This window comes from Neophocaena asiaeorientalis, unplaced genomic scaffold (genome assembly GCF_003031525.2).
Source record: "Neophocaena asiaeorientalis asiaeorientalis breed wild unplaced genomic scaffold, Neophocaena_asiaeorientalis_V1.1 scaffold447, whole genome shotgun sequence".
NCBI lineage: Eukaryota > Metazoa > Chordata > Mammalia > Artiodactyla > Phocoenidae > Neophocaena > Neophocaena asiaeorientalis.
Window position 1 is genome coordinate 2,148,116 of NW_020174372.1, and position 14,608 is coordinate 2,162,723.

The following is a 14,608-nucleotide window of genomic DNA, read 5'->3' on the forward strand; positions in this document are numbered from 1 at the left end:
AAGAGCTGTTGATATCAAAAGTGAGCCCAGGTGCAGCGCTCTGTGCTGTGGCCCCGAGAAACCAAACAGAGGAATGACCTTGGTCTCCTTTTTCCTGAGTGACTGGAACTCTGCTACATCATGGGACTGAGGAGCTGGAGGGGTGGATGAGAGAAGAGAAGCCACGTGGTGGGCATTTAACGGGTTCAGAGCCTGCCATTGGAGGGCCTCCCAGAAGCCTTAGCAGTAGGCTGTGGAGGGAATCCCAGGCGAGGGGAAGAGGCAGTGCTGTCCCGAGGGTTAAGGGTTTGGAGGTGGGGTTGGTGGCTCTAAGAATAAAGAGATAAGGGATCCCTTCCTTTGACAATCCATCAATTGAATCCAATCCAATCAATTTCAGGCTGAAGGCCTGAAACTTGGCTCAATTGCCTGGGAGATAGGGTTATACCACCACCACAAAAACTGTGAAAAAGAGATATTTATGTTGTGCTACATTTCTTATTAATAACCTTGTACTTTACAATGGCTCACAGTTTTAGGTTTGTATACTTGCAGTGTAGTATTTTCTCTCTACATTTGTTTCACATTTTTTTACTTAATATAATATAAATAATTTGGTTAATAGATTCAACCTGCACATTTCAGCCACATTAATATATATAAGAATCTATTAATGGTATAAATAATTCTTTAAATAAAATAAATCTGATATGTTACATAATACTGATAAAAAATTACCATTGCTAATAATTTCATAAGCCACCTTAACTTCTGGTGTAAGTAATACTGATGAATGGATGTGAAACTTGCTTTGATGATTTGTACTTATTTTTGCTGCTATAGAAAAACTGAATTATAATCAACCTTACCTCTGATAATGGTTTCAAAGTGGGGCTTTGCCTCCATGTACGGAAACAGAAAGTTTTATCTTGTCAGGTATTGTTTGCAAAAAAACCTCAACTCTGAGCGTCAGTGGTGGTGCAGCATAAGCTTTCTAGTTCAAGAGGTGGCTATCAAATGTTAACTACAGAAATGATTGAGTAAAATATCCCATCTAAGATTTTTTTTTTATAAAACCTATTCTACTTTAAAACTTAGGTAAAAAAAATATGCAACAAATGGTTGCAGTTTCTGAATTCTTAATTTAGACCTGTGAGCCCTTGTCCCTTTAGAAATCTGCAAGGTTTCGATTTCCTAGACACCCGAAATCAAGTCCAGTGCTTCCAGGCAAGGTTCATTCCAAACAGACAATATAAATGGACACTCAGTGGTATGCAGTGTATGTCGTGATTCAGTTAATACATTATCACGCCTTTTCTCTGCTGTTAAATACAAAAACAGCATCTTTTACATTATCATAGAAAAGCATTTAGGTTGTATTTTTATTTATCACTTTACACTTGTAGTCTCTGGTAGGTGTACTCCATAGAAACCAAAGAATTTTGTACACTATTTCTTTGTACAATAAAAGATAAAGTGTGCATTAGGTATGCTTGTACGTGACAATATTGTACAATATTTACATTTTTGATATCACCATGAAATTCTGCATTTTCTATATACAACATGGAAAATTCTTCAGAAACATTTGGACTATTTCTTATAATCACAATTTTAGTATTATAGAAAAAGAGTTTCTCAGTAATCTCTTGACTATCACTCTCATCATTCAGGGATTCTGATTGGTTTTCCAGCATTCATTATCCTTCCTGATCAAAAAAAAAAAAAAATATTGTATCACTGTTTCTTTTAGCACCCTGTGGCGGTGTTAACTATCTGCCATAGTATAAATATTGATATAACAGTGGCTATATCAATACTTATATACAGCTATATCTGTGCACATTCCTTTAATAAACACTGCGCATTGGTGGAGTAGTCCCTGTTATCTGGAGATCTTCCTCCTCTTGGGTTTGGGGGGTCTCATTTGTCTGTCTCCCTGTGGGATTTGGTGAACCTGGAAATAAAAGAGATAGGGAAAAAAACAACAACAACAGAGATTGAAATCACAAACACCATACGATTTCCGACAAAGAAACAGGGTAGGGAACAGACTCTGGCCCTCATTTTCTATCATTGCTATCCTGAGGCATTTAAAGTTTTTACCAAGGCCCAGATCACAACGTGCCCACAGTCACTACAGAGGATGAGAAATCTTGGAAACTAACAAGCAGAGCAACACTCTGTGGACCCCCCCCCCAACTAGTGGAATACAGAGGAGGAACTGGAAAAAAAAATCAATGTGGGAAATGGGACTTGCAGTTGCTACCCCCGTTGTCCATTTAAGACAAAAATAAGACGTTTCCCATCAGAGATTCCCTGAATTCCCTAATTTCACTGAAGTCTGGAAAAGTGGATAAATATATACTAAACATATTTTTTCTTTATTTCATCACTGTACTTATTTTATAACTGCTAAGAAGGGTCAAAGATAACACAAACATGCTCACAACTCAGCCCAAGGAGGTTTACTTAGGAGAAGAATCGGATGGAAAACAGAATACCACTACCATCTGTTGGCAAATCCAAGCTTGCGTAGCCTGGGAAGAGCAATTCACACAACTCATCTTTATATACAAATGCGGAAACTAGCCGCATTTAGGGCTGTGCATCAGATCGAATGTGGTAGAGCAGCAGCAGCACTTGGTTCCCAGGTATCAGACAGCATGTATGGTTTTGAGGGGCAGAGGACAAGCGCAAGGGAGGTGATCAGGTGCCCCACGTTGTATTGTGGCTGTTGTGATACAGATAGGAGGAGGCAAGGTCAGGACCCAGGAAAGGCAGGATGCGCCCAAGGCAATGGTGTAGTAAATGCTTAACAATCAGCTCCCTGTGGAGGGACACAAGCCCACTGTAGCCTATGCCAATCTCTGTGGTATACTACATGTTTTCACCACAGCCAATTTCAGGCTACCAATGGGATGCCACAGAACTCAGACTTAGGAAGGGATGTGCAGAATCAGCTCTCAAGATCCACTACAAGTTGGCTCAAATGCATGTTTTAAAGGTAATGTTTAGATAAAAGCAAAGGCCAATGCTATTCAGAGTCAAATACAGAAAACTTTAAAAAATATTATATTTCAAAAATAACACCTATGAGCTTCTCACACTGCTTCATCCTCCTGACCCCTCCACATACATTCTTTAAAACCACTAGTCTCTGATAAAGAGCCAACTGAAACCTTTTTAAAATTGAGGAAAGAAGCCTTTATTCAAGACTGCAAACTAGTAACCTGTGGATCAAATGTGGCCTGGAAAGGGATTTTATTTAGCTATATGGTGTTTTAATATTTCAAAAATAGTTGGCAACACTAAAAAATGAGAAATCTTACTTCTAGACTTGTAGCATCTCATGAAAAATGGGAAGATCTTGCAACACGGACACAATTCCTCACATGGCTCAGATGTGCTGCAGCATGGAAGCAGGAGCTCCTTCTGGACAGAGCACAGCCCCCAAGTTGCCAGGGTCCCCAGCACTGCTGACTGCCTGCTGGCCACAAAGGCCAAATGTCCTGAGACAGAGACTAGCGAGATATTGCCAAACCCATTTCTCTTCTTCCTGAGCAGGCACGGTGTATAGTACATTTAGTAGTCCCCTTGAATTAAAAAGGCCACATGATGGCCTTTGGGTGAGGCCAGTGGAAAGTTAGCACAAGTGATGAGCTTTCAGGTCTGGCCCATAAAACCCATCCTGGTGTCCTCTGTGTACACAGTCTTCTCTCCCCTGCTGGGCTGGATGCAAAGGATGTAATGGAGCACTCTGAGGCCCTAGGGAAGGGTGGACACTAGAAATAGAAAGAATCTGAGCCCCTGAATGATGGTGTGGAGCCAGCCCTTCCTCAACCAGGAGACCCAAGTGAGGAACCATCTTTATGGCGCTGAGCCTCTAAGACTGAGAGTTGGTACACAGCTTACCTTGACCAGTGCATCTTGGTTGGCATTTCTTAATCCACTGAAATTGCTCTTTTACTCATACCTGACCCCTTTTACTTAATGATATTATTTGCCTGGCCCTAGAAGGCATTTGAGTTTATAATCTCCACTCCAGAATTTTCCTATAATTCTACCAGGAAAGTTAACATCTCAGGGCCTCAGTTTACCCACTTTTGAAATGATGTGTCGGATCACAAAATCCCTAAAGTCCATACCAATCCCAACACTCTATGAACGTATAACTTATCTCTGTCATTCAGTAGTCACTAGACGACTTGTTAGGATTCAGATAACCTTCTTAACACAGTGTCAAGTAAAAGTAAATTACCTTTCATTGCTGAGTAGCTTTGATAATTCACATTTATTAGAGATTATCAAAATTATATTTTGAGCATTTACATTAGCCAATATATAAATTAGAGAATGACGAGTAAACTTCTCACATTCAACACTATTATATGCACCATCCAAAAAAAATGTAAAGAAAAAGTAGACTCTACTTCTTTAAAACCAGTGGTTATAGTGTTAAATAATTTAACAACAGAATTTTGGGCCAAATATTTTATGTTTTTACGTAATAGTAGAAAGGAAGTGAGAGGTCTATATACTCTTGATCTTGACCCTATGTTCAGTTTCCCTTTTTGTTTTATGGGCAGAGTGAAATTTATATTACTGAATACTTAGGCAACACTAATGATCGCTGCTATTCTGAGAGTCAAATGTAAAAGCCGTGATTTGAACTTCAATATTTTGCTGCTCACATTTTAAAAGAATGTTATGTGGGGAAAAATGTTATCTCAGGAAAAAAACATAGCTAATACCACTAGGTTATTTTTTCTTAAGTTATTTTTAATCTTTTCTGATATCAGTCTTTTTCTGAGCCTAGTAATTTAGTATTGCTATGTGAGTTGCTTGACAGTACTTAAGGGACTTTACCAAAAAGTATAATACAACTTATTTCCAAAGAAACACAATATAATGGAAAAATAAATTAACTTACAGTCCCAGACATTTTGTCCAGTTCACTCATGGCCTCATGAATAGCAGCTTCTAAATGGTTATTTAGCTTTCCACTTCTGGAATTAATGAAAACAACACACCAGATTAATAAATTAAAGAAAAAAAATCTCAATGTAATTCCCTAATCAGAGAACAGAAGTACCCATTCCACAAGAGAAAGTCAATTTATATTTACATTTGACAATTCAGATGACAAAACACTCTGGGATTCTCACAACTGAATACTAATGATAGAGTCACATAACTACAGAAGAAAAATTGAACACATGATTGGGGAAAATGGATCCTTTCCCCTTCCACATGTTTCTTCTATAGTCTGATGATTTTGCAAGAAAGCTGGGCCACAGGTCTCTTTTCCCACAGATGTAGCTCGTCCTCTTAGAGTCCAGCCTGCTTTGCATTGCCTTTTGTTCTGGCTTGTCTCTTTTGCAGGCGGTCCGGCTGTGTGGCCAGAGGAAGGGCTCTGAACTTCAGGCTCTGGCCACTAGGGAGCTCCCTCTACCCTCTCTGGAGCTCCTGGCTTCAGGAGTTGAACTAGTGAAGGCTGAAATCCTGGTACACATTTGTTCCAGGTGGGAAACAGTTCAACTCGCTACACCTGAGGCTCTGCCACATTTTTTTTCCCCCCCACAAACCAAAGTGACATAACTATTTGAGCAAATAAAAAATGATGGGCTCAGAGTGTCTATCACTCGTCTGACCTTTTCTCTGCACTCAGCATACCATCACATGTACTATAACACGTGGAACATCTGCCAGGATTGAAACTTTTATCTAGGAAGCTGTTGAACTAATTACTAAAATCAGGCAAATCTACACTATCCATGTCTATAGTTAGGTACACTCTAATTTTTCCTTCTTGATGCATATAAAGAATTACCCAATTATTGTGAGTACTAAGGTGATTCATTTCATTTATCTTGTCACGACAATTACCAGAAAAGCTGCAGAGGTAAACCTTTTCAAAATAGGCTGTTAGCATAGCTTTCCAAGAATTAAGTCCTATCCCAGCATCTACATGGAGACTGGAAATTTGCAGTTGTAGAAGACTTTGGCTCACAGACCCATTTGGTTTGGCTCACATCATGTTTAGAAACATATCTGAGCTTTAGTGGAATGCTTTTATTATTTATTTATTTAAAATATTTATTTATTTATTTATTTATTTTGTTTTTATACATTTATTTACTTATTTATTTTTGGCTGTGTTGGGTCTTCATTGCTGCACGCAGGCTTTCTCTAGTTGCAGTTAGCCCTTTGTTGCAGTGTGTGGGCTTCTCATTGTGGTGGCTTCTCTTGCTGTGGAGCACAGGCTCTAGGCGCGCAGGCTTCAGTAGTTGTGGTGCACGGGCTTAGTTGCTCCGTGGCATGTGGGATCTTCCCAGACCAGGGCTTGAACCCGTGTCCCCTGCATTGGCAAGTGGATTCTCGACCACTGCACCACCAGAGAAGCCCTAGTGGAATGCTTTCAGATGAGGCCTTTTGGTTTACCACAGCCCTCACCAAGTTTTACCCTCATATACCAGGACTGAAAAATTCATACATTTAGTTTTTGTATGTAATCCTGAGTAGTATACTGCTAGGTACCTTGTGGATACTCCATGTACTTACTAAATAAAAATATTTGTCTAAAGCTGAAACAACGGCTCCATATTTTGGGAAATATATATGCACTTAAGTCAGTTTAACTGAAAGGAAAGATTAATGTAGTGGTTGTAACTAAATTATAAGGGCAATGCAGCACCAACCTCTTCCCCCACCTTTTATTGGCCTGTAAGCTAGCCTCTAGCTTTTATATTCTTCCCATTTACTTTTAGAAATGTAAACAATGCAGAAAAGTGCATAGAATAAATTAGCAATCCCTATCAAACCCATTTCCAAAAATAAACTGTTAATAAATTACATATTTCCTTTCATTCTTTTTTATAAAAAAATTAAGCTGAAGTTCCCATGTTATCAATTCCTAGTCCCATACTCTCCCACCCTCCTCCCCAAAGGCAACTAGCTGTGTTGTGTATTCTTACAGTGTGTTTTAATATTTTATATATCCATGAACAGTACCTAGTATTGTCTTTTACGTGTTTTTTATATATATATATATATATATCATACAAATGGTGTCCTGATATACCTACCATTCTGCAACTTCTCTTTCCCTTTTATTGCTATTTTTGAGTACTGTCCAAGTTGATATAATCTATTCACATACTGTCTTTTATTTACCTACCTTTTCCAGTTTTAAGGGGCCCTGGGCATCTTGTGGAGTCAGTCTGAGTTGTTTTCCCAATGAGGAGTTTGCTAAGCATGATTCTGGGTGACTGGATAGGAATCCAATCCCAGGACTCTGTAGGGCAATTTAAGCTGAGCTGGGGTTGGGCTACGGCCCCTTTTGTGGACTGTTTAGCAAACGTCTTGACAGTATCACAAACTGCCCAATTGCCTGACAATGTTACACCTTGTGTAATGTGTTAAATAGCTTTATCCTTACTATTTCTTTTGTATAAAAGTATGAACATAAGTTTAAAAGATATTTGTTATGCATTTTTATTTACTATCTTATGGGTTTAAAATTGACTATGTAAAAGTTCTAAATATCTAAAAAGAGGTAAAATGTTTCAGTGAAAAACCATCAGAGAATCTTGGTTCTCTCACCTTTAATAACAAAAATAGCTAGTATTTATTGAAAAGTTTATATGTGCCAAGAATTGTATTAAATCTTTATATACATTATTTCATTTAATCCTTATAACAATCTGATGAAGTCGGTATTATGACAACTGTTTGTACGCAATACTTCATGACTTTTTAGGGAAAATTGGTGAAACCAACTGCAATTTTATAGCGAAGAAGATGGATATTTAACTACAAATAGTTTTCAAAAGTAATAGAGTCATAAAAATGTTTTCCCTAACTATGAAAAATTACAGTGACATCACCATTGAAGAATAAAAATAATTCAACATTATTTGTTGAATAAATAGACAAAATTTTAGGAGTTTGTGATTTCATCAACAAGATATTTAAAATGTTTATAAACACCTTGTATCAATTTAAGGTAATTAGTATGTTTTTCCTTTAACAAACTTAAGTAGTTATTAGAGGGTGAAATGACTACTTTTGGAAGAGAGAATAAATATGGAGATGTGGCGCAGGAAATTACATGAATACATCATTGGAATCAAGAGGTAAAGAGAGTTTCCCAGATGTCAAATCTGCATACTAATTTTTACACTAGCCGGTCAAGTCAGGAAAAAATGAGCTTAAAAGAGGAAGAGAAAGTTCCATGAGTCCATGAAATGAAAAATTAGTCAAAATTCAGTCTTCTAGTCCAGAGGGCCTCCTTATGGAGTCTCTTCTACTATTTTCTCTTCCCCACTGACATTTAATAATAAACATTTTTACTGATGGACACTCGAAAAGCTACTTGATTAAGCAATAGATGTTCATATAATCACATTTCTAGTTATTAATGGAGATAATTGCCACTTACCTTCACTGCCTACATTGTCACACATTACCCTTATCCTCACTAGTTAAAAAAAAAAAGCCAAGTACACATCTGTGAATGGTATGAGAAATAAGAGGGAAATGAGAAGTGCACGTTGCTCTGGACTGTCAGTTCAGAATTTAAGCAACTCACTTCATGTAGAACAGAACAAACTTGCATAAGACATAAATGTCAAGAAACTTCGATTCTAAAACCAAATCCATAGGGAAAGTATGCAGATTTAAGAAAATTCAACACATGAGAGATCAACGTGGTGGAGTGCGAGGACACTGAACCTACCTGCACACCCCACCCCCTGCCCCAATGAATATATCAAAAATACAACTATTTGTTGAGCAACTCTCGCTGAAAACGACCTGGAGACTAGCAATAATGACTCCTCTACAACAAAGACTGTAGAGAAAGGTCCACATGGAGTCTGGTAGGAAGGGAGGAGAAGATATCTGGTCGGGAGTCGCACACAGAAGAGGAGGGGGTATCACCAGCTTGGAGATCCTCCCTGGGGAGTATGGGGTTCAAGCCACATTCAGGCACCCCAGCCCTGGGGTCCAACACTGGGAAGATGAGCCCCTGAGCTGGTTTGAAAACAAGTGGGGCTTACTGGAGGGCTGTAAGAAACCAAGACTCTGCTCTTGAAGAGTGCATGCACAGACTTGCTTACCCCCCCGCCACACACACACACACACACACACACACACACACACACACACAGCAGAGAGACAGCATATTGGAAACAGCCTGGTGCTTTGGCTGGCTTGTCAGCACACTCCCTAGCCTTCACTGGATTCCTGCTCCAGCCCCTCTCGCTCGGGCACTGCTCTCCACTAGAGCAGGGGCTGCCATTGCCAGTGAGGGCTCACACATTTAGAGGGAAGGGAGCCCGCACAGACCCTCTGACCAGGGCAGAGGCAGCCACTGCCAGTGCACGTATCCCTGACCACATCTGGAGGGAGGAGAACTAGGTCGATATATCAAGTGAAGACACTACTTTAAAAAGATACATGTACCCTAATGTTCACGGCAGGATTATTTACAATAGCCAAGATATGGAAGCAACCTAAGTGTGTCCATCAACAGATGAATGGATAAAGAAGTAGTATAGGGCTTCCCTGGTGGCGCAGTGGTTGAGAAAAAAAAGAAGTAGTATATATATATAATGAGGATACTACTCAGCCATAAAAAAGAATGAACTTTTGCCATTTTTAACAATATGGATGGACCTGGAAGGTATTATGCTTAGTGAAATAAGTCAGAGAAATACAAATACTGTATGTTTTCACTTACATGTGGAATCTAAAAAAAAAAAACAAAAAAATGAATGTAACAAAACAGAAACAGACTCACAGATATATAGAACAAACTAGTGGTTACCAGTAGGGAGGAGGTGGGGTGAAGGGCAAGATAGGGGAAGGGGATTAAGATGTATAAGCTACCAGGTATAAAATAAGATACAAGGATATAACATACAGCACGGGGAATATAGCCAGTATTTTATAATAACTTTAAACAGAGTTTAATCTATAAAAATATTGCATCACTATGTTGTAAACCTGAAAGTAATACTGTAAACCATCTATATTTCAATTTTAAAAGATAAAGACAATTTAATACAATAAGTATCATTTCTTGGTTTTAAAGTAAAAGTGTGATTTATGTTATTACTTTATCACTCTCCAGATTCATAAAAATAAGGTTACTGAACAAATATATATGTACATATAGGCAGAAGATTTGATCCTTACTTAAAATCATATCTAAAAGCTATGTAATCTTTTTCTTTAATGAAGCTATTTCCTCTTTTAAGTAGAAAATGACCCTGAGTGATTCTTCAATAAATACATTAATATTTCTTTTGTGATTAGGCTGTAATAAGCACATCACTTTAAAGATATTTATTTATTGTACAGTTTGACTTGATGATAGGATATTGAGAATTAAAATGACTACATAATGCTCTAAACATCTAATATGGTGATAGAATGTTTCAACTGGCAAAAATAGGTGATGATTTTGTTTGTTTCAACTGTATCTTTACAATAAAAATAACTGTTTACTAAATACCACGTGCCAAGTAATATGTTAAGGTTCTCTTTATAACAATTCTAAGAGGTTGGAATTAATATCCTCATTTTAGAAATGAAGAATTTAGGCTCAGAGAGGTTAAATAACGTACCCAAGGGTACACACAGCTATGTAGTGATGGAAACAGGATTTCAACTCGGGTCAAAAACCAACTCCCCTACCCCCTGGTTCTCCTCCTTTCTGATCACTACTCCCATCTCCTTCATTATCTCTAGTAAATGTTCAAGTGCCCCAGCGTTCAGTCCTTAGCCCACTATTCAAATTGGTAATATGTGACTGCAGTCAGTTTTACATAATCAAATACCACTTCTTCCCAGTTTCAGACTTGTCCCTGTGCGATCACAGGTACCTCACACTGCACTCAACAGTTTTCTCCTGTGTTCCCCATTTCAGTTTCCACTACCCATGAAGTCACCCAAGCTAAAACCCTGAGAGTTGTCCTTGATTGCTTGCTCTCCTTCACATTCCAACCAAATCACCATGATGTTCTGTCAGTTTTACCTCCTAAATATATCTTGATCATATTCCTTCTCCTCCATTCTCATGGCTCCCCTCCTGGTTTGAGTCCTCATCCTCCCCTGTCCTCTGACAAGGCCTCCTAAATGGATGCCCTTGTCTCCAATACTGTTCTCCTAAAATTTATCCTCCATATAGCTATATCTAAAGTGAAAATCCAACCACCTGTCCCCTTCAGGCACTTCCAATAACATAAAGACCCACGAGGCCTTACTAGGCCCTTTATGGTCTGGCTCCTGATTATATCTTTGGCTTCATCTTTTACAGTTTCCTGTCCCCTAAATCCAACTGCTGATCTTATCTAAATGCTATCTCCCACCCCCACCCCATCATCCTCGTTTCCTTTGTCTGGCTAATACCTATGCAGTGTGTAAGGTTTGGCTCAGCTATTAGCTCCTCTAGGACATCTTCCATTACCTGAGTTTAATGCCACTTCTCTGTGATCCCAAAATATACTATACATATTCCTGTCATTGCAACTTTAGCATCTTAATTATTTGTTTCTACATCTGCCTCCTTCACTAAACAGTGATGTCCAGGGACTATAGCATTGTGCCTGGTTGGCACAGATTTTTTGCTAAATTAATCTCCTTAAATTGGAGAATAAATAAATGATTAAATAAATAAATAAGTGATTGGGTTCAACATATCGTTTATCATTATGTAACCTTCAACTAATTATTTAAGCTATTTTGGTCTGAGTGTCCTCATCTATAAATGGGTTCAGTAATTCTGGCCCATCTTCTGATTGGGAGAATAGAAAAATGGATTTTAAATCATATATGCAAAATGTAGAGTATTCTACTAGGCATTTATAAGGCAAGTCAGTTTACTTAGACAACAGTCTGACAAACAAAACTGTTTTGCTTCATATTTTTGTCTTTTACCTCTCCAATCCATACTCTTAAGTTTATGGTTTCATGAGAGTTCCTTTAGATAATGCCACTTGGGACTCATATAAATTCACCAGAAATAGTAAACTGGCTTTGAGGAAAAATGCTTAAACTGTTGTTTGTTACTCATTACCTTTCAGAAATTGCTTAATAGCAAATTTATGGGGAAAATACAGCTCATTTCAAGGCAGTATATCTAAATATTTGGAGGAGTTATTTTATTTCTGTGTTATCAACAGTTTTGGATATACTGCACATAATCCAGCTAACTGGCATACCTCACCGAAGAAAAGATTTCAGGGATATTTTACATCCAATAAACAAGTACTATCGGGCTTCCTTGGTGGTGCAGTGGTTAAGAATCTGCCTGCCAATGCAAGGGACACGGGTTCGAGCCCTAGCCCGGGAAGATCCCACATGCCGCGGAACAACTAAGCCCGTGTGCCATAACTACTGAGCCTGAGCTCTAGAGCCCGCAAGCCACAACTACTGAAGCCTGCGCGACTAGAGCCTGTGCTCCGCAACAAGAGAAGTCCTGACAATGAGAAGCCTGCCCCTGCTCACCGCAACTAGAGAAAGCCCACGCACAGCAACAAAGACCCAACACAGCCAAAAATAAATAAATAAATTTATAAAAAATAAAAATAAAAAACAAGTACTATTGAATATTCTAAAGCAAATGGCCCACTGAAAATTTGTGACGTAGGTAGTTTGCAATTTCCCTCCTTTCATCCAGACCTTGTATGAATTTTATAGGCTTTATTCTACTACTAAGCTCTGCATTGTGTCACTGCAGTCAGAATAGAGGGGAGGGGACTTGCCTCACTGTGTGCCTTATCTATAGTGAATCTGGCAATTCACTTGGCCCTCACCACAACCAGTGCCAACTTGCTACCTTCCAAAGGAGTCCCGAACGTAGGAGCACAGGAGTTTACTCCTTGCAGCTGGCATCTTTTTGAGACATTCTAGTGAGGTGAAGAGAGTCTCCCCAAGATTTGCTGAGTTCTAAAATTTTAGCTCTGGCAAGAATTACTGAAGACACCACTAAGAGAATGAGTGCCCTTTAATAGATATTATTATCAATATATAAGTCTTTTATACAAGATACACTACTAATCATTATGTTTTCATAATTCTTAGATGTTGGATAATATTATTATTATAATATTTATATAATTATATTATTATATTATAATAATATAATTATATTATTATCATATTATTATCCAGTTACTAAATTATAGTAACTGAACAGGTGTATTGATTATATACATATTTAAAATAACTTTCCATGTACATATACAGAAGCACATTTATAGTTCTCTACCTTAAAATGAAATAGTTATGATATATAAAACTACATTGCATCACAGTCAAATTGTGTTTCAAACATTATCTACTTATCCATACTACATTTACTCAGGCTACAAAGATCTAGAAAAAATTGAATAACAATAATGTCCCAAAGTTCAACTTATTATTATAATTCCAAAGAAAGCCTATTGCCACTGCCCCAAGAAAAAATAATGATTTACCATCACTTTGACTAACAGTTAATCTGCCAAAGTTATTCACATGTGTACAACTAGGGGTGAGGGGGTATTCCCCCTCCCAAAGTATTTGAATTACAAAGGGATATACTTTTGCTACACTTTCAGAGACTAATTGCTACATGTTGAGGATATTAATCATATTTTCTTTCCCATTAAATGGGAGGGATGGAGACGGAAGGAGTAAGGAAAGAGCTGATGAAGTGGGAAACCCCACACACAGTATAAATTGTTAAGAAAATATTTTCTGTGTAGCTAATTTATCTATAATGGTCCTCTTGGATGACAACTATTAAGCAGTACTTAGGCAAGAACCAAGATGGACAAAATCAGTGAGATTTCATTGTCCCTTTGAAGGAAAACCAGTAAATTATATCCTTGAAAAACAAAACAGAAAAAAAATAGTGCTTACTTTCTGTTCCTTTTCCGGGCTCGGCTGTAAGCTTCTAAACCTTCTGTTAGTGTCTTCAACTTCTCGGGCTCCACCTGAGTGAAGGCATGAAGACCAAACCACATTACCCAGACCTGCAATTGTTAACAGTGTGTTTATTTTCCTGCTGTACAAGCAGGTGCTGCACTGGGGGAAGGGAGGCTTAACCCTCACTGCCCTGTCAAATGCTCTGTCCTCACTCCAGCAGAGGTTGATTCTGCGGCTCCCAGGCTGCAACATCAGGGGAAATGAAAGACTGGCTTTCAAAAGTGTCAACATTTTCAAAATAATGTTTTAAGAACAAAACTTGGAATTTAAATAACCTTCATTTCACAAAATCATATAAACAGGAGATCCTGGTTTGCTTTGAACAAGAGCGGTGGTTAGTGAAGGGGGTGGACTTTGGAGCCAGCAGATGCAAGTCTGAATCCCACCTCCTCACTTTCTAGCATGAATAAAACACTTAAATTTCCTGAGCCTCAGTTTCCTCCTCTTTAAAATGAGGACAATAATACCTACCTTCCTGCTAGAATCGCTGTGAGAATTAAAAAGCAACAAGTCACGCTGAACACTTAGCTAAGCAGAGAGCAGCTAGTGTTACCCAGTATGCGTTAGGCTCTGCAGAGGCCAGAGAACGAGTGGGGCACCAAGCTGCATGTACTCCTTAATGATGTGGGAAGAGGGTGTTGCTACACCT

General features: G+C 38.4%; 1 protein-coding gene across 5 annotated transcripts in view; it reads right to left on the reverse strand.

Annotated features, from left to right (window-relative positions):
* Window positions 1-990: 990 nt before the first annotated feature.
* The window catches only part of MBD5 (methyl-CpG binding domain protein 5), a 153,648-nt gene continuing 140,030 nt past the window's right edge, over window positions 991-14,608 (reverse strand). For all 5 annotated transcript variants that reach the window (XM_024756260.1, XM_024756256.1, XM_024756257.1 and 2 more), the window contains 3 exons: window positions 13,894-13,967; window positions 4,913-4,988; window positions 991-1,936 (listed from right to left, as the gene is read on the reverse strand). In XM_024756260.1, coding sequence (XP_024612028.1) covers window positions 1,865-1,936; window positions 4,913-4,988; window positions 13,894-13,967 — 222 coding nt within the window. In that variant the 3' untranslated portion in view covers window positions 991-1,864. The remainder of the gene's footprint in view (window positions 1,937-4,912; window positions 4,989-13,893; window positions 13,968-14,608) is intronic.